Below are 23,974 nucleotides of genomic sequence, written 5' to 3' on the forward strand. Positions count from 1 at the left end.
TACTCTTTATATTGTTGTACTCGAATTTAAACTGCTTAGTTACTATTGCAATATAAATTAATCTAAAGTTTAGAGAATATTAAAAACTAATGGGAAGCAGCTAGAAAACTTATATATGTAATATTAAATTATCTCTAGCAAATGGCATTTTTGAATATTAAAGATAACATTGCTAAAGTATCAAGAGAAAAAAATCTATATAAAGTTGATTGGACCCAATTTGTAAAAATATTGTTTTCTTTATGAGAAAAATGACTATTATCAGATATGTGCTAAAAGTTGTTTTTCCATTTCTTTAATGTGTATTTTTGTCCAAATAAATATTAACAAATATTATTATACTGAAGTTGGAGGATTCTGCTAAACAATCATATCTGAGATTTTGAAAATCTAATCCAATGATTCATTTTGGTAATAAAAGTTTTTAAATAAATGGAATCAATGGGAGTGATAACAAAAGGGCATAATTACAAATGGAATAAAAGACTAATTCTTTGGAGGTTTCTTCTCTATAGGAAGATATCAAATTAAGTCAGATAAAGATCAGATACCAAGAAGAAAATGTCATTGTTCAACATGTAGAAGCATCCAATAATTCCATGATAATAAAAACACATATTTTTAAAATATGATTGGAAATATATTTATGTATAGATGCCAATAAATTAAACACATTTTCTTGCTTTTAATTAATTTTATATTAAAATAACCTGAAATTGCGCATCCAAGTATAAACTCAGGGATGATAAAACTTATTTAATCCTTTTTATTGTTTTTTATTCGCAGAAAATGAAGACCATCTAAATGGCTTAAAAACCAGGATAGAAAATGCTGATGCTAGAAATGGGGATCTCTTGAGAGCTTTGAATGACACTTTGGGAAAGTTATCAGCTATTCCAAATGGTAAGCATTCAGGACACTACCAACTGTGTCAGTTGACCTGAAGTTTTGAAGACTGTTGTTAACTTTTACCGTTTTTTTCTAAGATTATTCTGGTACTATTATCTGGAAATTAGATACTGGTTTTCTTACTTATGAATTCTTCTTTATGAGAATGAGAAACTAAACCATACTTTGCATTATGGTATTTTTTTATCTTTTATTGCCTTTAGCCAGTATCCTTAGGAATGTGTTACAGAAAGGAAGATATAGACATCTTATTATTATAAAACTCATCCTTCAGTATTGGCAGGGGATTGGTTCCAGGACCCACCCCCCCCCCCCCCCCGCCCACAGATATCAAAATTCTTGAATACTCAAGTTCCTTTTATAAAATGGCATAGTATTTGCATATAACCTATGCATAGCCTCCCATATACTTTAATCCCTAGATTATTTATAATACCTAATATAATGTAAATGCTATGTAAATTCTTACAGTGTATTGTTTAGGAAATAATGACAAGAAAAAAGTTTGTCCATGTTCAGTACAGACACAACCATTTTTTCCCCCTAAATATCCAAATAGCCAACTCTCCAAGATTGGTTGAATTTACAGATACAGAGCCCACTGACACAGAGGGACAACTGTATTGTCTTTTGTGTTTCAGCCCAAGAAATCGTGTATTAGTGAAATAGAATAAATCACATAGACACTATTCTCTAAAATACTGATGTACCACCACAAAGGCACAGTTTATTAAAGTACCTGCAGTAATAGGTGATAGCCCACTGCATTCTCTCTTGATAAAATTCAATTTCTTTAACTATTCCAACTTTCAAAAACATTAGTGGTCAAACCATGTCTGTAATATCTTTCTACCTATTAGAACTGCTGGAAATTTTTGCATGGTATTAGTTCCTGAAAGCACACATTATTTTAAAGATACTACTTTTACTATTTTTATATTGTTAAAGCATGATGTAATAACAACAAAGATTATAAACACTTATTGAGTACTTAATATACTTATGTTAAGTGTATGTAATCCTCATACCAATTGGAGCAAAAACATTTGCTTCATTTGCTCACATCAATTGGTTTTATATATATATATATATATGTATATATATCAATTGGTTATATAGATAACATAAGTATAGATAACATAGGTAACATTCAGAGTAGTCACTTCACTACTTTAAGAGCTAATTAGGTATTCATACAGATACAGAACCTACTGACACAGAAGGACAACTTGTCTTCTGTGTATAACATAAGTTAGCACTAACACTTAACATCAGTTAAGATACTGTTATTATCCCCACTTTACAGGTGAGAAACAGACACAGGATACTGAAGGCCATTGTTAAAAGTGGCACAGAGGAAACTTAAACCCCACAGTTTGATTTCAGAGCCTATGATCTTAACCACTAACCTATACACACTAGTAGTCATCTATAGGTACAATATACAAATTAGGATCAGGAGACAAATGCACATATTTATACAACACAGTTAATATTAAAATCTCGGTGGTTTTTACTTTTTTAACCTTTAAAAACCTGAGTAACTTTTCAGATTTTCATGTCACTTCTTCAGTAGTAAGTATATAGAAAATTTCCAATGCTGAAAACAAGTATAAATACACAAATGCATGGCCTAACATACCTGAAAATGTTTCTCTATCCTAAAATGAAAATACGTTAATTTCCCTCCAACCCCCACCCCAACCCCTGCCCTGCTTTGGAAATGCAGATTAAATCTTAAGCCTCGTTTTCATGAAGCTCATGTGGATAAATGTATCTCGTGAATAAGTTCAGCAGCAAATCACAATATGACCTTATACAATGAACATTTAGAATAGTCACGTCACTACTTTAAGAGCTAATCAGGTATTCATAGCAAAAGTCCCTGAGAAAATTTAATTTACCTAAAAAAATTTGCTTCATTTGCTACACCTGAATGAGACAAAGTTCAGCCTTTTCCCTTTGTAAATGTGTCCGAGGTCAGCCAGCCACAGCCTCGCTTTGTCAAGCATGGATTAAGCCACTAACTCCAGACCCTTTGTTTTGTTTTTCATGCCCTCATCTGCTGACAGATACAGCTGCTAAACTGCAAGCTGTTAAGGACAAAGCCAGACAAGCCAACGACACAGCTAAAGATGTACTGGCACAGATTAAAGAGCTCCACCAGAACCTCGATGGCCTGAAGAAGAATTACAATAAACTAGCAGACAGCGTCGCCAAAACGAATGCTGTGGTTAAAGATCCTTCCAAGAACAGTAAGATCTCCTTTTTCATTGTGATGATGTCATTTATTTCCTCTCACTGTAAAAGTATCCCAGACCTGTAAATGCTCGAGTTGGAAAGACCCTCACGGTGGTGTAGTCTGCCTTCCTTCTTTTATAGATTGGCCTCAGAAATCGAGTGTCATGCAGTTCCAAAGCTAGAATCCAAGTCTTCTAGCTCTGCCCCAGTGCTTTTTTCCTCTGAAATTTTTCCAGTTGAGAAGAGATTAGGAATTCTCAAGGTGTGCCTAACATTCAGCAGAGAGATGCAAAACACTTTTTAATCCGTGTGTGTAATTAAAAACACAGTTGTACTTGGGTAATTATATCCTCAGAACTGGCGAAGTGTCATGGAACATAGAGGTTAAGGGGCACGTTCATGAACAGACTTGTTAGAACAGGATATGAAAATGATATCAACTTGAAATGCATTAAAATTTGAAAATCTTGATATTTTATTATTTAGATTCCAGTTATGTCACATTTCTGGGAAATAAAAATAAAGCGTTTATCTAGTTTCTAAAGACTATTCACATCTCTTATATATTGTATAAAATTATATTGACTTAAGGATTTACTGAGAAAACCTGAGAGAAAATATCATAATTTATATTATTAGTTAAATATAGTCAAAATATTAAGATTTTAAAATGCATTTTTCCTTTTCCGTCAAATGATACAAGGCTATATTGGGCCAGGTACAGTGGTTAACACCTGTAATCTTTGCACTTTGGGAGCCTGAGGCGAGAGGATCACTTGAGCCTAGGAATTCGAGACCAGCCTGGGCACCATAGCAAGACCCCATCTTTACAAAAAATTTAAAAAATAGCCAGGCATGGTAGTGACATTGCACCTGTGTTCCCAGCCACTTGGGAGTCTGAGGCTGGAGGATCCCTTGAACCCAGAAGGGTGAGGCTGCAGTGAGCTGTGATCACGCCACTGCACTCCAGCCTGGGTGGCAGATTGAGATGCTGTCTCAAAAAAAAAAAAGGGGGGTTATCTTGGTACCCTTGTTACATGGTTTCACCAAAGGAGATGCTTGGGTAATTTGTGCTTTTCACTTTCAAGAGACTAGCCCTCTTTATATGCCAACATTTTTTGGGGGGTATCAAAATATTTGGAGTATAAAAACAAAAGCACTGTAATTGGTATTATATGCCATACAATTCAAATGCTGTTTGAGTGGGGAATGGAGCCTGATTTCAGCATCCTAGCCTCAAATCAAATCCTATGGATGCTATGATATAATAGACATTATTAATATGACTCCTTCATGAGCAAGGAAGAGTACAAACACATATAACATAAACTTCAGAGCCAGGGTGAAAAAGGGGAGATAAAAACATTTTTTAAAATTTTTTAATGTAAGCCCAGAAATGGCTTCTCTTGTAGCTCAAAGTTTACATAATAACTTCTTATGATTTATGCCAAATCACAATATTCCCACTAAAAATGAATGAAAACAAAATTTTAATCAAATATTACTATCTCTGCTGCTTACTTCATAATTTAAGATATATTTTTAACTTTTATTTTAAGTTCAGGCGTATAAGTGCAGGTTTGTTACATAGGTAAACCTGTGTCATGGGGGTTTGTTTTATGAATTATTTATTTCATCACGCATGTATTAAGCCTAGTACCCATTAGTTATTTTTCCTGACCCTCTCCCTCCTCCTGCTCTCCACCCTCCAAAAGAATTCCATTCTATTTTAGATTGATTCTCAACTGGTAGTGGCCTTTTATCGTATCTCTGTTTTAATCCTATCCTCTAGTATGAGAAATAGTTAATTATCTGTAAATATTAATTAAATTGGGTCTGTTTTCTATCTTACTAAAACATAGAAATAATTTTTAAAATACAAATAGTGGCCAGTAAATTATATATTTTGTGTACTTTTATTTGATAACAATTGCTTGAGTTAAAATGGGGTGCATTTATAATTAGTACCTGTTATGAAAAATACCATTTTTTAGTCACTACTTTATAATATTTACAGAAAATACTTCCTCATGAATTTCTAATTTTTTTTGTTTTGCTTCCATGTGAAATTGCCTGCAGAAATCAGTATGTATATGTTTACTTATATACCTTTTAGTAACGCTCATGCTTCATTGCCTATTGCAAAAAGTTTCAGCTTTGCATGTACTATATTTTGGTTTTGCTTTAAACATTGCGTAGCTATTCTTTCCACTGTTGCAGTATTAATGGTAGATACGTAAAAGGAATCTTCCTTTATAAAAAGGTCATATGTGGACAAAGGTGATATAAAATGTTTTTAATAGTGTTATAAAAAGTTTGGTCAGGCGAGGTGGCTCATACTCTAACCCCAGAAATTTGGGAGGTCAAGGTGGGAGGATCACTTGAGGCCAGAAGTTTGAGATCAGCCTGGGAAACAGCAAGACTCTATCTCTACAAAAAGGAAAAATGAGTGAAATATCTGTATGATAGCCACATAAAAGTGGAAAACTGAATTTCTCTATAGAATTAACTAGATTATGCTGTTTCTGATAACACAAATTCACCCCGACACACGAATGACTTAATTGCAAGAGGATTAAAATAGATTAGGTCTACATTGTTGTTGTTTTTACCCCCTGAAGCTCACTTTTTCCTCTCCTTGTAATTATTCTCAACTTCTGTAGAATTATATTTGGAGAAACACATAATAAAACTAGGTCTTAACAAATGAGCAACTACTGGGATATCAAAATGTTCTCTCTTAAACATCCCACAGTTTAAATTGAAAGTCAAGATAAAACTGAAAAAATAGCTACAAAAAAATAATAACAAGAATAACAAAATTTAATATATCACTATTTGAAAAATATGACCAAGAGTGTCCTCAGTGGAAAATGAGAGCAACTACATTACTAAACCATCATTGAAATAACAATTCTAAACAATCAACTTTGCTGACTTTAGAAAAAGCAGAGTTAACTTAAAGAATGAAAAAGATGGAAAAATTAATGAATTTGAAGACAGAAAATAATAGACCTGATAAATCAAAAAGGTGACTCCTTAGGAATATAGATTAAAAATTAAGTGATTGTCAAGTTTCATCAAGAAAAATAAAGGACAAATAGGCAAAGCTCTAAAAGAGGTATCACTAGACAAGGGAGGAAATTTAACACATAAGAGATTACTTGGAAAAACTTCAACTGCTCCAGAGAATAGAGGAAAAAGAGGGGAGAAGAGGAACTTCCAAGTTCCATTTTGAAACATTTGGCAAAAACTTCCGAGAACTTGTGAATAAAAGGGTCTGTAATTTGCCTAAGTCTAAGTAGTCTTTAACTACTTTTGCTCTTTCTCATTAATCTAAATCTAAATCATTTTGCCTCAGTTTTAGAATAATTTGTAGAATGTCAGAATAACAATGGAGAATTAAAGGAAGGGAAAAATGAACAAACGGTTTATTTAAAATATACAAAATAAAGGGATCACTGTGTTTATGCTATCTGTATGATGATATAACAAACATTTCTATCCAGATAACATGCATTTCAGGAAGAAAATACTGCACTCAGTTCTTGATATAGCAAATCTATTAGTTAAATTTAATAATAGACCTATGTTCTTTTTAAATGCCGCTAACAGCATAAGTCATACTTATGAGTAGGAGTTCAAAATACCTACTTTAAAACCTAATTTTAAAAAAATGATAATTTACTTCCCTTTGAGCATGTGATTCGTTCCTGAGGGTTAGTTCTCAGTGGTTGTATGTCAGCCGCAAAGCAGATCATTCAGAGTCTAACACAGCATGTAGCCTTGAACCTTAAGCAGTTTAACTTTTTCATCAGAGTCACAATGACAGAAAGTTGAACAATACACACTTAATCAGATAATAAATGACATAGTGTGGATGAGACTGCCAGCATCCCAGCAATAGAATAAGTGGTTTACCACGTGACATAGGCCCTCCCTTGAAAAGCACATACTGAAAGTCTATGGATCAGTGATGACCTTCAACTATTTTAGGGTTGAAACTTTGAAATTGCCAATATGTAACCCTTTATTTTTTTTTAACCTACAAAAACAGCTGTTTAATATAGGTCAACCTAATATATAACACAGGGTAATCAACTATTCTTCAAAATGAAATTGAACTGCACCATGAAAGATTTAATTAAATATAGGCCTTTAGTCTAAGGGTTTTTCAACATCAAAATGTTCTTCAAAAGACATTTTGATAGCTTCTCTCTTTAAGATGTGCAAAAAAAGACGGTGAGAAAAAGAAAGAAAACCAATTTTGTGTAAAAACCCTGATTTAAATACAGTTCTGGCTTGGACAGACTAGGTGACATTTTAAAGATGCTTTCATTTCCTTGCTTCTGTGACTAAAGTTCTATTCTGTAAAGGTTAACTTTTTGGCTGAAGTTAGAAATTAAGCATTGAATTAAGTTCTTCATATTCTCTACCTTCAATGCTAATTTTTACCTTAATCAAAAAGAAAAAGTGGTGGCCCTCTGTCCTAACATCTATTCCCCTGGCCTGCTTGAGTCTCAACTAAAATATTGACATTTGCCATCACACATTTTGCTTTAGCTGTTATGGCCATGCTTTGTCACGTTAATAAGATGAAATTGTTTGGTTAAGCATACTGCTATTCTAATTCTGTGTGTGCACATGTGTGCATGCATATACGTGCACACTAATTTTGTTCTATGCAGTTGCCGATGCAGATGCCACTGTCAAAAATTTAGAACAGGAAGCTGACCGGCTAATAGATAAACTCAAACCCATCAAGGAACTTGAGGATAACCTAAAGAAAAACATCTCTGAGATAAAGGAATTGATAAACCAAGCTCGGAAACAAGCCAATTCTGTAAGTTCTTTTTATCGTCAGTATCAGTAACTGATTGTAATTGTTGGATTATTCATAGAGGGAATGTCTTTCCCCAGGATTCCCCGTTGAATGATCTTGGGTCCTTTTCCTTTAACTTGAAGCGATTTGGGGTAGGAGGGGTTGGAGTGGGGGAGAGGTTAGTTTTGTTTTGTTTGTAAATTTCAAAAGACATTTCATGAGAATGATAATCACCACTTATTGTTTTAAAACTGGGAATTCTGGTATATTCTATTATTATTTGCATAGAATAATACAAATAGCAAGAAAGAAAACCTTATTATTGTATACTAAAAAGCCATGGATGAGAGTACCTTCCTCTTGCTAAAAACAAACCAAAAAAAAGGCCAACTAATGGGGTTATGGCAGGAATGAAGTAACAATATACAGAATAAGAGCAAAGAGAAACAAACATTTTACATATATATTCTTTTGTCTGGTATAAACAACAATAAAAATGGCTTTGGTTATACTTTTTACATTTATTTTTTGTTTTGGAGTAGATAGGAAATAGCTGATTTGTCTCAAAATTTTGCTCTTTACTTACCCAATTAGAAGTTTACTAGGATAGAGACAGAGCTTTCTAGAAGGTAGCATGCTAATGAGCCAGGGCAGAGTTGCTAAGTGCCAACGTGAAACTTTAGTCAAAGGAAGGAAGTAAGGGAAGGGGAGGAGAGGGGAGGGGAGGCGAGGGGAGGGGTGGCGAGGGGAGGGGTGGTAGAAAGAAAGAAAGGAAGGGCAGTTTTCTTGTTTTCAGGCTTGAACTCAAACCTTTTTAGATACCTCAGTTTTCCATGTCACAAATTCTGTTTTTTGAACAACTTTGGAACTAGGATGATCAGAAAAGCCCTTTCTTAGTCCATCAATTTATATTTTTAGTAGTATTTAAGAATACGATGCTCCAGTAACAGCATATTCTTTTTCCTCTTTATTCACATCTAACACTTCTAAACAACTCCAAGACAGTAAGTTCAAGGTGAATATTGAAAAGGAATTCACGACTGACTGAAAAAAAAACCTAGAAAACAACAAAAAGATTAGTGAAGATGATGTTACATAAGATCAGAGTAGTAAATCAGTGAAAAGATCTGAGAAAACATATATTCAGCTAGAATATGAAAGCCAGGCAGTATCGTTGACATGTGATCATTATGTATGTAAAGCACAAGATTAAAAGAAACCAGATGTTACTTCAAGGTTTGAAGTTTTATGTAAGATTTAGCCAACATGGAAAAAGCCTCTACTATGTTCAGTGTTACTTTCTGTAAGGTACACAAAGACGAATAAAGGAGTTCTTTCACTCACAAAGTTTATAAAATAGTAGGGAAAATAAAATATGTACACATACCTTGTCACACAATGCAGAATGTTATGCCACATTATAGAAGCTGTGAGAAGTGACATAAAAGTTCTAGAGAGAACAATCACCTCTAGTAGGGCCTGAAGATTTCCTGAAGGGAAGGATTTGAGCCAGGCATTGAGGTGGGATAGTGCTGGGGAGTTGGGGGTGGAGTCAGATAACAGGGAGAGTATTCTGAGAAGAGGGAATGACTTAAACCAAGGCAGTGGGAGAAGGAAGTTTTAGGGTCCATTTAGGAAAAAGAAGTCCAGTTTGCCCAGAGTAATTGATAAAGGAAACACATAACCAGAAAGATCAACAGAGGCCAGGTCTTGTCAGGCCTTCAATAATCAGTTAAGCAATTTCATTTAACAACACTGGTACTTGGGATAAGCCTCACTGGATAGGATAAGCTGAAAGCTTTGAGCATGGAACACAGTATAATCAGAGCTGTGCTTTTTAAATATAAATCCAGAAGCAGTGTATGGGGTAGATGAAAGAAAGAAGAATGAAGGACCCAACTATAGCTGTGGCAAGAGAAAAGAAGAACGTGATGTACACTCCTATATTTTGCAATGTTAACTTGGAAGAAGCAATAAGAGTAAATATTATTTTGTGAATCTCACATTTAGCCACATTTTCTGACTTAGTCATCAAGTGGAGAAATCTAGACATTTTTATTATTTCTTCATTGTAAAGATTTCTGAGTGCTTTTCCCCTCCTCACAAAACGGTGAAATTCAGACATGTAAGCATATAAAACCTGTCTTAAAGTACAAAATAAAAGAAAAGTATAGGCTGGGCATGGTGGCTCACGCCTGTCATCCCAACACTTGGGAGGCTGAGGCAGGCAGATTGCATGAACTCAGGACTTTGAGACCAGCCTGGGCCATGTCACAAAACCACATCTCTACAAAAAATTGAAAAATTACCTGGGCATGGTACATGCCTATAGTCCCAGCTACTTGGGGAGATGAGGTGGGAGGATCACTTGCTCCGGAGGATGAGGCTGCAGTGAGCCATGTTCGCACCATGGCACTCCAGCCTGGGTGGCAGATAGAAACCCTGTCCCCCCCCCCCAAAAAAAAGAAAAGAAAAAAAGAAAGGTACAAAAGTAACGTTAAGAAAAAGTAATCATTGTCCATGCATTTCGAAGAAATTCCCAATCAGTTTTGGAAATGGAATTACAACACAATGCCTTATTTTTTGTAAGACGTTAGAAATATGCAAGTAGCCAATTTTTTTCCAAATGAGTTTTGTACTAAATGAATATTACATTTTCTGATTTGTAAATATGGATATCTGGATATGACCTTAACACATACTTGACATGACCAAAACATTAAAGACATTTATTTTAAAGTAGCTTTCTCTGGGTTTGTTGATTCTGAAATTGAGGGGCTGATACTCCTTTAAATGAATGACCTACTTACTGGATGAAAAATGCAGTGAAAATCCAATAGATATAATAATGGGATACTCAATAATGTTTGAGTTCATGATGATTAACTGGTAAATAATGTTGCATTATTGAAATGCCTTAAAGATACTTAATGCTTAGTGATTTTTCTTTAGATGTCTTACTAAGGATCTGCATTAGAAATAACAATAATTGATAGAGCCAAACATTCTAAAAGGATGTTTGAATTTCAGAAATTTCTTTCCTCTTACAAGAGTGACATATCCTAAAGATTTCTTCTAGAGATATAGTATTTTGATTTACCTGATTTCTTCTAGAGATACAGTATTTTGATTTACCTGTTTTAAGTTGGTTAAAAGAAATACCTATAATTGGAAATCAAAATACAAAGTATTCAAAAGGAAAAGACTACTGATTATGTACTGGCTGTCAACAGTTTGGGCTAAGTGAATGTTTCAGTTTCTGAGAGTATATTCAAAACCGGAAAACAGAAAGCAGGTAATCCAAGAGTATTTTCTATATGAATGTGTGAGAGCTGGGCAATAGATTACTGTCTAGTCCACTTCATGCTGCTGTGACAGAGTATTACAGACTGGGTAATTTATAAAGAAAAGAAATTTATTCTCACAGTTCTGGAGACTGGGAAGTCCAAGATCAAGGTGCTGGCAGGTTAGGGACCTGTTTTTGTGCTTCCAAGATGGCACTTTGAATGCTCAGGAGAGGAGGAACATTGTGCCCTCACATGGCAGAAGAGCAAGAGAGAGAGAGCTCTCACCCCTGTAAGCCTTTTTAATAGTGGCATCAATTCATTCATGAAGACAGAGCCTTCATGACCGAAACACTTCCCAAAAGGCCCCCCTCCCAACACTGTTGCACTGAGGATTAAATTTCAAGCACATGAATTTTGTTGGACACATTCAAACCATAGCAGTTACTCTGTAGGATTAATTGCCGGCATATTGGGTATAACAACATCATTTTGCTTCAAGAATCGTATTTGTTAGATATGTATTCTATACAATAGATTGGTTGTAACCTCTAGTGACATTAGATACTCAGTTTTAAAATGGCTTCTCTCTTAGACTTGGAGTTCTCAGAGCAGTTAGATTTTAGTGCTGCTGCTCTGTCTGCTACACTTTTTTTTTTTTTTTTTTTTTTTTTTTTTTGAGATGGAATCTCACTCTGTGGCCAGGCTGGAGTGCAGTGGAGCAATCTCAGCTCACTGCAGCCTCCGCCTCCCAGGTTTAAGCAATTCTCCTGCCTCAGCCTCCTGAGTAGCTGGGACTACAGGCACATGTCACCACGCCCAGCTAATTGTTTTTGTATTTTTAGTTGATACAGGGCTTCACCATGTTGGCCAGGATTGTCTCAATCTCTTGACCTCGTGATCCGCCTGCCTTGGCCTCCCAAAATGCTGGGATTACAGGCGTGAGCCACTGCACCCGGCTCTGTCTGTTACACTTTGGCAACCCCCTTTTCAACACACTAATCATGGAATCCCGTTTTTTTTTACCAGGCTTACCTAAGCAATGACTGAAATTCATTCTGTGACCAAATGATCACATATTACATTTATATTGAGTCATCTCTTCTCTAAATAATAACTGAGGGATATTATTCAATTGTGTTGTTTGTTTTGTTTTGTTTTGTTTTGTTTTGACATGGAGTCTCACTCTGTCACCCAGGCTGGAGTACAGTGGCACGATCTCAGCTCACTGCAACCTCTGCCTCTTGGGTTCAAGCAATTCCCCTGACTCAGCCTCCTGAGTAGCTGGGACTACAGGCACATGCCACCACCATGGCCAGCTAATTTTTGTATTTTTAGTAGAGACAGGGTTTCACCATGTTGGCCAGGATGGTCTGGATCTCCTGACCTCATGATCCACCCATCTCAGCCTCCCGAAGTGCTGGGATTACAGATGTGAGCCATCACACCCAGCCTCCATTGTGTTTTTTAAACAAAACTGATTTATTAGGAATTAAACTAGCCATAATACAGCCATAGGGCCAAGCTATAAAGCATTTATTAAATAAAAATGAAGTAAGCTACATACAGTCGCTTTGACTACTAATTCAGCCCCATTCGGAATTGGATATGATTGTCTGCCAGGGATAACGCACTATGCTATTCAGTTCTACTCATGAATTCCAGTCAGATCTTGATTTCTTGTTCACTTTGATCCTCTTATGATGTCAATGGTACTTATAGCCTGCCTCAGATATTAAATTTTCTCAATGCCAAGGTCTTCTCTGATAATGATTTTGGTTCACTTTCAGCAACTTGCTAAAAAATCACTATATCTGACACCCTTTCCTGAACATTAAAAATATCTGAAGACCATATTTTTCCCACCTGCCCTCTACTGTGCTGTCTTTCTCTTGCTTCTCTCTTTTTATCTCTAATCCCTTGGATGACCCTTGGTATAGCTGCCATTGTATCACAGAACACCCTTTGCCAAGTCCCATTGCTCATCTGCTTTGCCATATTAACATCCAAGTAAAAATTGTACATTTCCTACCTCCATTGTTTTGCAATTCATTTTCACTCACCTACTCTCAACACTGTATGTAGAAGGGAAATTCCATGATTTGTGAAGCAGGAACTAACTTCCCAACTGAAAACCACCCTATCCAGAAGACTGTCTCCCTAGGACACAGAACAAACACTCTGAGGACCATAGTTGGCCCTGAGTCCTGCACCCAGCAGTTGGCAGGCTGGCCCCACCTTTTTGGGGAAGGCAAGAATAAGAAAGTGGTATAAGCAGTAGGCTTCCTGGAATGTCCAGCCCCAGGCCACCACACTCAGGACTCCAGCAGTCACCCTCCTCTGGGTGGTGGAGGAAACAGCCCCTGTTTCTCTCCAGAACACAGTTTCCTCTTCATGGAGATACAATTTGATTAGCAGATCAGGTGAGGCAACAACAATAAACAAATAAATGACTTATGCGGTCTGTGGGAGACGTAACAGATCTTCTGTATCACCAGAAGGTCTCAAATCTATATGAATTTACCTATTGCAAAAATCCCTCTTTAGCCTTCTCTTTTGAATCCAACCAATTTGGCACCCAACCTTTGCAGTATACTTGCATGACCCTTGGAGAAGGGCCACAGTTCTGCCCATACTCAAACACAAATGAGGCTCTTGGAGACACCTCCTGGTGTCATGATCATATGGAGGCTATTTTGGTTTCTAGGCTATCTTGTTGGGAGTCTGCACAGCCCTTTCATGGAGGTAATGATGATGCTAGTTAGTTTTCTTCCAAATGTGCAAATTACATGAGTAGCACAAAATGCTAGAAGAAATGAAAAAATGGAAATTCACTGCTAGTGAAGGCCAAGAGGGCATTTGAACAAATGGCAAAGAGAGATTTTACATCTTCCCCTCTCTCTGCCTCCTTCTGGAGCACTATCAATGAGCAAAGTTACAGATTCTCTCTGAGTCCAAGCAACTATTTTGCTATCCTGAAAGTAACCCTTTGATGGTGATTTTCCAACTGACCCTACAGAAATTAAATCAAATAATCAACTAGTGTTATTTATGATTGAAGGAAGGCTCTCTAAATGTAAGTAAAAATTGGTATGAACAGTATTACTCTATTCATATAGGCATTCCTTTTTTAGCAATTTATAGTAATTTTTAAGGTATTATTCAAAAGAAAAGGGAGCTGTTAAATACATTAGTAGTGATAGCCATTGGAAATTATTTCCATTTCATTTCCTGACAACTTCATGAAAAGGTACAATTTATTCTGAAATGTATGTTCTGAGTAGAATGATTAATATTCTTCTTATTGTTAGAACATCTAGAACAAAATCTATTTGTCCTCTTACAACTGTAAGAGTATAGGAGGGTTGGTAATTTCCTCTTGAAAACTAAAAGAAAAATAGTTTCTTAGTTTAAGTGATACCAAAACCACTGAAATTTCAATTGTAAAATTTCATTAAACAACCTTAATGAAGATCATTCTCGTTAGCTCCATGTAAAATCACCTGCCTAAAATGTTCCCATATTGATAATGGAGAAATGTATGACGTTAGAAGTTTGTTAGTTGCATGCTTCAAAAAATAGTATGCTAACAAGACATGGAACTGTGAACAGCTCATAGTCAAAATTCTAGTGGAAAACTGCTCTTCTGTGCCCTCATTAATGAGTATAATGGTGTCTGCATATGGGTGTTTAATGATAGTATTTGATGATAGAAAATAACTTCAAAGAAGAAACGATGATGGCTTTGTGGTTGTATGGAAGCTACTTCAAACTTTCTAAGAGATTTACTCTTGGTTCTTTGTATCTTGTTTTTCTTAAAGATCAAAGTATCTGTGTCTTCAGGAGGTGACTGCATTCGAACATACAAACCAGAAATCAAGAAAGGAAGTTACAATAATATTGTTGTCAACGTAAAGACAGCTGTTGCTGATAACCTCCTCTTTTATCTTGGAAGTGCCAAATTTGTAAGTCTAATATTCAACTTTTCATTAGGCTGCTGTATGTGTATAGCTAGAGGTTAATCTGAAAATGTATAGAATCCCCAAATGTATATGGTCCCCAAATGGTCTAACATAGGCTTTCAGATTTGAAAACCTCAACGTCTTACCTTACAAAATTCTGAAGAGTCAAATTAAGTTAGAAGTCAAATGAAAGGAAGAAAACTACAGTGTTTAGTCACATTTACTTTCATTTGTCAGTATACCATCATTTCTGTTAAATTATACTTTCAGATCCAGCGATTTAAGAATGCTAATGAGAATAAAGCTATTTTATTTACTTCTTATTTATTTATCTTATTTACTGTTCAAACTAAATTACAATAAACTCTTCCGTTAATGAAATGAAAATAGCAAAGTGCGTACTATTTTTTTTACCAATGGAAACTCTTCTAACTTGTGTTGAATTTATGACCTGAACTGAAATAACACAGATTATATCTACAAAAGCCCACCCATAAAGTTCTAATTTCTTCCATTTCAACTATTTGACTTTGCATGCATGGGGATCTTCCAAAATGAATATGACTTCTTAACAAATCATTCATGGCATAAGTCAATATTTGCCATTTGGGTAAGGAATTCTGGGTCAATTTGGGAAATAAAATCATAGCTGCCCCCTCAAAAATGTCAGTGTCCTTGGTGAAAATAATAATGGATTCTGAATTTAAATATTTGTTTTTATCTTTACCACAAGTATCAGAGTGAGAAAGGCTTTGGTCTCAAAATTAGACTTAATTAGAATTGGTAAAATTAACAAACATGCCTGAGCATTATGGACTTTTTTTTTTGCTTTAAGGATATAAAAATAAAATATTATTTTAATAATGTATAATAATAATATTATTTGACAAGTATTATCATGAAGCTCCTAATCATTTCACATGTCTGCAAATGGCGCTTATTGAAAAACGCTCTGCTGGTCTCCTCTTTAAAGGTGCTTTATATCTGATATCTCTTGTTTTTGTATTTCTCTGAACTAGATTGACTTTCTGGCTATAGAAATGCGTAAAGGCAAAGTCAGCTTCCTCTGGGATGTTGGATCTGGAGTTGGACGTGTAGAGTACCCAGATTTGACTATTGATGACTCATATTGGTACCGTATCGTAGCATCAAGGTAACCAACTCAATAAAGATTAAGATAATTAAATGATAGAATTTTGAAGTAGTTTCCCAGTTTATAAGAAAACTCCTATTTCCATTTCAATAAGGTAACTGTGGATGCATGTAGACACATGTGTATGAATTATATACATGTCTGGGAGTGGGTATGTTTGTCATACTTCTTAGGAACTGACAAACCTTCCAGGTATTGACCAGAGGAACAACTCCATTTCTGACCCCTTCATCTTGTGTCTGGTAGGAATTTGGGGGTGTCACTGTTTCAGGCTTCCTATTTTGCCTGAAGAAAGTACTGCCACTTATTCTTATGCAATACAAGCCAAAGCATAAGAGCACCATTATTGCTTGTCTTTGTTGTACACAGCTCCTCCTTTAGTCTACATAGCCACCATAGAAAAATGCAGTTTCAAAACACTGAAATTCTTATGTAACATACCAGGTCCACCCTACTTAAAATGGGAAGTAACTGAGAACTGATTCAGTTATTCTATCTTTGGAGCTTTAATGCAATTATCAATGTCTAGTACCATATAGATTACTTATAGAACTATCCCTGTCTTCAGCACTTCCCTCCCATTTTCTCTTCTTGTTTTCCCAATTCTCAACTCCCTGTTAAACCCAAAGCAGCTAACAGTTGAAAGGTATGGTTAAGGGCCTAGGGCTAGACATGAAGCTGATCAGAGACAGAGAAGACTTAAAAGAACTGGTTAATTGTTGACTCTGGGTGATACATAGAGTTTCATGCTGTTTGTAGATACTTAATTTTTTCCATAATAAAAAGTTTAAAAGAAAGAGCCATGTGCAATGGCATGTGCTGTAGTCCCAGCTACTTGGGAGGCTGAGGCAGGAGGATCACTTCAGCCCAGGAATTCAAGGCTGTGGTCCATGATGATCATGCCTGTGAATAACCACTGCAGTCCAGCCTGGGCAACATAGCAAGACTTCATCTCTTAAAAAAAAAAGTTATAAAAAAAATGAGAAGCAATATTTTTAGTTCTTTTTAAGGAAGTTTTTCAGCAAAAGTGTGTGTGCATGTGTGAGAGAGAGTGACAGAGTGCTTGCGTGTTTGGTGGTGTTGAGGGAATTAAGTACTTAACTGGGTTTAAGGACATTTATACTCATAAAGTGCAGTTCTTCTTTCAGAAAAGATACATTCTGTTAAAGAAGGTGAACCTTATTTGATAAATTCATTCTTTTGTTACCATGTATTTCACTTAACATTGCATCCTCAAAGAAAAAAGATTACCAAAGTGAGACAGCAGGCAGAGAAATCTGACATCGAAGTTTTGTTATGACTGCTTGTCTCAAAAGAGAGACCAGATTTTCATATTTAACAGCTCATGGAAATCAATCACTTAAAAAAGAAAATGAAATAAAATGATAATAGCTTTCAAAATTCTGTTAATTGAATTTAAAAGTGAACTTCTATGCAATTTGTACACTGAAATCTGAAGGGTGGATATTGTACTGGATACATTAAGATGCTGTGCCAAACAATAAAAGATATACCATTCTAGGAAGACTACTTCAACAAACTGGGATCCAAGATATTATAAAGAATTTTAGGGGAAATCATACAGCTTATGATATGAAAGGGTGGCTCATTTGGGGTCCACTAGCTGAATTAAATTAGACAAAATGCTGAATAAAGTAATATAAACTTGCATAAATTGTATGTGTTGGTAAATAGTAAATTATTATGTAAGCCATAGGAAAAAGGCTTTCCACTTAACCAATAGCAATTCCATCAGTTAACTGCTGCTGTGTCATTTCATGTCAATGAACACACACAGAATCAGGACCTGGTGCTCACTGGTTCTGGTTGAAACTGATGTAAGTGTTGAGCCAAGATCAGACTCTGAGTATTGATTCGAGATCTAATGAATTTGGAATGTTAGAAACTAAACAGCCAGTTTTCTCTTAAATTCTTAAAAACAAGTCTCTGCATTTTATATCTTTTAAATCTGGAATTACCAGAAATGTGATGCATATTTCATTTTCTGTATGTTCCTCCCCTTCACTTCAACACGTACCCTTGAAGAACTGGGAGAAATGGAACTATTTCTGTGAGAGCCCTGGATGGACCCAAAGCCAGCATTGTGCCCAGCACACACCATTCGACGTCTCCTCCAGGGTACACGATTCTAGATGTGGATGCAAATGCAATGCTGTTTGTTGGTGGCCTGACTGGGAAATTAAAGGTAATGTGTTCATCCTCCTCCTGTTTATTTCATCTTTGTTGACATCTCCTGACATAATTACTTCAGGAGAAGGTATGATAAAGCTCTGTAAAACTTGATCACGTTTTACTTAACTTGCATTCATGAAAACATGAATTTACTTTGAGTAAGAATTTTCTTCTTTGAAGATTCAACCTGGAAACACAATATTTTTAAGCCTATGTGTATTTATTTAAACAGCTGTTGTTTTGTCTTTATCTGTGGCATCAGTTTTTTGTATATTCTTGTTTTAGTTGCCTCAAGAGCAAAGTGTTTTTTAAGTATACCTCATCTTCTGAATCGATTTATGATTTATAGATATGAAGTGCTATAAAGTTCATACTCACATCTAATTAAAAGATTTATGAATACTTTGGGAAATATCACAGGAGCTATAAGCTTTCAAAACATGATCTGGTTTTTAAAGTTTTCAAGTTGCTCTTATTCTTATAGGATGATGCACTTAATATTCATAATTGCTTCATGACAGTCCTTGCGCATTTCAAATTGCAGAATGCCTGCCTTTTAAAGAAGCTTGTGTTGATTAAATGGAATTAGGTGTTGGGAAACCACTATGGGTGAGATGCAGGAGCACAACCAAATATAATGGATAATCCTGGGCTTGTCAGAATCATCCTGAGATGAGATTAGTCAGAAAATGTGAAAAGCCAGGGTGACCCCAAATTTATGAGGACTCAACCTTCATATAGAATGAGGTTATTTTATTTACTTTGAGTACGAGATGTGACTCTAAAGTATGAGAATTTATTCCAAAACCACACGCTGAAGTTATCCTCGTTTCTTAGAACTTCATATAAATGTATATGGTACATAGTAATATATAGTCATATTATCAACTTTCTCTCCTTCACAGATAGATAAATATAGGGATAGCACACAGTAGCACAAAAGCCATGAATTTTGAAATCAAATCCAGGTTGGATTTCCTCCTCTTCCACTTGCTAAAATATAACCTTAGACAAGTCACTTAACCCCTTGGGCTTTGGTTATCTCAACTAGAAAAGAATGATAAAAATATCTACCTTGCTTGCATATTGTAGGATACAATAATACATTTTTTAATATTCTTATAACTCTTCCTATATGCTAAGTAATGTTCTCAGTAATTTACATGAATTAACTTGTTTAATTTTTACAACAACCCCAAAAAGTATGTCTTAGTCCATTAGGGCTGCTATAAGAAAAATACCATGAAACTGGGTAGTTTATAAATAAACAAACATTTATTTCTCACAATTCTTGAAGCTAAGAAGTCTGAGATCAAGGTACTGGCAGATTTGGTGTTTAGTGAGAGCCAGTTTTTCATAGAAGGAGGCTTCTTGCTGTTCTCACATAGTAGAAAGAGTGAACAAGCTCCTTTAGACCTATTTTATAAGGGCACTAATTTCATTCATGAAGGCCCTGCCCCTCACCATCTAAAACTCACCTCTCAAATGCCCTGCCTCCTAATACCATCACTTTGGCGGGTAGGATTTTAACATACGAATTTTGGGAGGGACACAAACATTCACACTATAGCAAGGTAGATACTAATATTCTCATTCTGTAGTTAAGGAATCTGAAGAAGAGAGATGTTAAATGTCTTGACCATGGTCACACAGTAATTAGCAGAGCTGGGATTTGAACATAGGTTAATAGGCACAGTGGTCTTCACTCTCAACATCTTGCTTCACTGCCACAATGAATAGTGAGACACACACTACCATAGAGTGTGTGTATAAAATATATGGCAAATAGCTGAGATGTGGTAGTCACACCTTAAATTGTACCTTAATTATTATGCAAATGTAATTGGCACAAAAACAGTATTCTATCAGTCTCAGAAAAAGAAAGAAAACATGAACAAATGAAATCTATAGCAAACCTTAGGAAATCATTTTGGCCAAGAATTTCAAGGCTACTGCCACACCAGAATATGAACCAAAAGCTGAAAACAACTAAATGAACTTGCTCATGAGAATTCAAATGAGCAGGAAAATCTCTCAAATATAGATTTTCAGGATGCGAGAAGAAGCAAAAAGCAAGCAGAATTCACAAGTAGGATAATCAATCTCTAGAAAATTAAGAGGTTCAGACTGATGACAGAGCATTGCAAGGACGACTCCAATGTGCAAGTCAGGGGCTCCGATCAACAATCTTTCTATGCGGCTGTGCAATACATGGTCACAGCAGTGGGAAATGTACATGTTGATGGGTTTAACCTAAAACCATAGCAGTAGGCTATACCATAGAGCCTAGGTGTGTAGTAGGCTATACCATCTAGATTTGTGCAAGTACTGTACAGTCTATGCTTTTAACTATTCAGTAACTGATTTTACTATTTAAAATTTTAACTATTCAGTAACTGTTTTCTTATGTGTGTTCTAAAAACCAAATGAGTCAATGCATGTTTTTCCCAGATAATCTGAGTAAATATGGGTTCACTTTGGCACAGAGTTTTTAAAGTTGTAGGCACCAGAATATAGTACAGTCATGTGTCACTCAATGACAAGAATACATTCTGAGAAAGATGGAATTAGGCAATTCCCTCAATGTGCAAACATCATAAAGTGTACAGTACTTGCACAGATCTAGATGGTACAGCCTACTACACACCTAGGCTTTATGGTATAGCCTACTGCTCCAAGGCTACAGCCTGTACAGCATGTTCCTCCACTGAATGCTGTAGGCAGTTGTAACTCAATGGTAAGTATTTGTGTACCTAAACATAAACAAGGTACAGTAAAAATACAGTATTATAATTTTATGGAAGCACCATCATATATGCGATCTGTCATTTACCAAAACATTTGTAATATGTCAATGCCAAAACAGTTGTTTCAATTTACAACAAACTTCTCTAGGAGGGACCAGGTCATTCTCTTTCTTCATGATTGTGTATCAAGCCTAAGACTTTTCCTGTGAAAATGACACCAGGATTGAATTTGATCAGATTATTTGTCGATTCTCTATTTGACTCCAGGCCCTGTGCTGTGTATACAAGCAAACGACACCAATGTGGTCTCATTTCCTACAAAGTTGCTTACTTTTTCTTTATTCCCTTGAACTCGAAATCTTCTTGGCTGTGAACAGAAATTAAAAAATTTACAGCAGCACTACCATAGAGTGATTTATACAAGTGCTTTTAAAAAATCTCTTCTATGTCATCAGCGTGTCCCCTTTCTTCTGATCTCAGGGGAAAAAGCTTTGGTTATGCATGGCCCAAATTTGCCCAAAGAAAATTATGTAGGAGCACTAGCATTTATTGAACACCTTATGTATATCAGGCACTGAGATTGGTATCATAAATAAATTATCTAACTTTATTCTCACAAAAATTCCACATTACAGACAAAAGAATAGAATTGTGGAGAAGGTCAGCAGCTCACCTAAAGTTAGAAGCTAGGAAGTGTTTATTTACTGATGATGAAAACTGGTATAGCAAAAAGTAATCAGCATTTGTGGATTAAATAGTTGAGCTTTACCCCTGTTGTTGACTCATCCTGTAGTAGCTCTAAGGATACGGATAGAATATGATGAAAAGATGACTATGTACATATGCCAAAATATCAGAAAGAATGGATAATGATAACTTTAGCTTCTGCTGATAATAACTCTCATGGATAAACCAAGATTATTTGTGAAATTCCAAATTCTAGCAAATACGGTATTTCTTTCTGCAGAAGGCTGATGCTGTACGTGTGATTACATTCACTGGCTGCATGGGAGAAACATACTTTGACAACAAACCTATAGGTTTGTGGAATTTCCGAGAAAAAGAAGGTGACTGCAAAGGATGCACTGTCAGGTTAGTTGAGATGAGAACTCTCCCAGGGTCTGTCCTGTGCATAATAAAAGCTTCGATTTTATTGCATAATATTCTATTATCATGTGGATGATGTGGAGCAGGTTTGAAACGATTATGCTCAGAGGTGGAATTACCACAAAACTAATGAATCTTCAAGTCCCTGCCTGCATTTGCATAGGCATTTTTCAAGGCCCTGGGAGGTATACTAGCAGTACCTTTGCATAGTCATATGTTTTTATAAAATTTGCAAAGGTAAGAGATTTTGGCTACAATCAGTTAAGTTTCCACTCCAATGTTCCTTCATGTCGAGGGGTTTTTTTGTGTCTGTGAGTACCTCATTGTTATAATTTTTTTTTCCTAAAGAGAGCTTTCCCCAAACTGATTAAGTTTCAGGTCTTACTGAGCATGAATTCACTCTATTTATGTTTATAACAAAATTAGAACCCCAGCCTAGGTTTTATCTCTTACAGGATTTTTTTTTAATTGACACATAGGATCCTACAAGTGCTTCAACTGGAAACCTATGGGATTTAATGATTCTGCTTCAAGAGAGAAGGAGAACAAGGGGTCGAGATAGTCCAGGAGGAAAGTTCCTAATACATGACCTCAATTATAAGATAGAGGGTAGAATGAATAGGAATTTGAAAATATTTAACATCCTATCATACTAAGCATGTGTAGAGAATAAACATTTTTATCTAAAAATGAATACAGGATATAAAATATTTAGCTAGAAGTAGAGGATTTCTCAGCATAAAAATCTTAGAGCCCACTTATCACCCAAGCCTAAAGCAATTTTATTAAATTAAAACTATAAAACATACTTTAAATACCTGCAAAGTTAACATGTCATAACAGCAGCTCAAAAACCATTAAGTGCTAAGGAGTTTGTGTTATTTTCCATTTAAAGGATATACATACGTTTCTAGGACCCAAATCCTAGCAGAGTACACTTCACATTTCTTTCTCTACATCTCTAGAGTTTCACAGAAGAAAGTAGCCCCAAAATGTTATCCCTCTAAAAGTCTTAACTTCCAACTCTTTGTTTCTTTTTGACATCGTGGACTTGTCAACATGAAATTGAGGATAGTTTGAAAGCGTGACCCATTCATTGTTTAAAATGGTTTTGTCAATAATCTTCAACAAAATTTAACATGGAAGGTTGTCTGTAAAATTCTTTCAATACATGAAAGACAGTGAAGCCCACATTAATATTCTGCTACTCACAAACAAACACCAACTTTTCCCTAAGTGTTTCTTTGGTAAACTTCTTTTTTTTTTTTTTTTGTATTTTCTTTTTTTTTTTTTTTTTAATTATACTTTAAGTTTTAGGGTACATGTGCACATTGTGCGGGTTAGTTACATATGTATACATGTGCCATGCTGGTGCGCTGCACCCACTAACTCGTCATCTAGCATTAGGTATATCTCCCAATGCTATCCCTCCCCCCTCCCCCCTCCCCACCACAGTCCCCAGAGTGTGATATTCCCCTTCCTGTGTCCATGTGATCTCATTGTTCAATTCCCACCTATGAGTGAGAATATGCGGTGTTTGGTTTTTTGTTCTTGCG

At 35.6% G+C, this 23,974-nt stretch overlaps 1 protein-coding gene across 1 annotated transcript in view; it reads left to right on the forward strand.

Annotated features, from left to right (window-relative positions):
- LAMA2 (laminin subunit alpha 2) overlaps nucleotides 1-23,974 on the forward strand; it is a 637,137-nt gene that overhangs the window by 552,460 nt on the left and 60,703 nt on the right. The window contains exons 42-48 of the mRNA XM_055114116.2: nucleotides 787-903; nucleotides 2,982-3,164; nucleotides 7,839-7,993; nucleotides 15,078-15,221; nucleotides 16,238-16,371; nucleotides 18,418-18,577; nucleotides 22,279-22,403. Of these exons, the coding sequence (XP_054970091.2) occupies nucleotides 787-903; nucleotides 2,982-3,164; nucleotides 7,839-7,993; nucleotides 15,078-15,221; nucleotides 16,238-16,371; nucleotides 18,418-18,577; nucleotides 22,279-22,403 (1,018 nt within the window). The remainder of the gene's footprint in view (nucleotides 1-786; nucleotides 904-2,981; nucleotides 3,165-7,838; nucleotides 7,994-15,077; nucleotides 15,222-16,237; nucleotides 16,372-18,417; nucleotides 18,578-22,278; nucleotides 22,404-23,974) is intronic.

This window comes from Pan paniscus, chromosome 5 (genome assembly GCF_029289425.2).
Source record: "Pan paniscus chromosome 5, NHGRI_mPanPan1-v2.0_pri, whole genome shotgun sequence".
Classification (NCBI taxonomy): domain Eukaryota; kingdom Metazoa; phylum Chordata; class Mammalia; order Primates; family Hominidae; genus Pan; species Pan paniscus.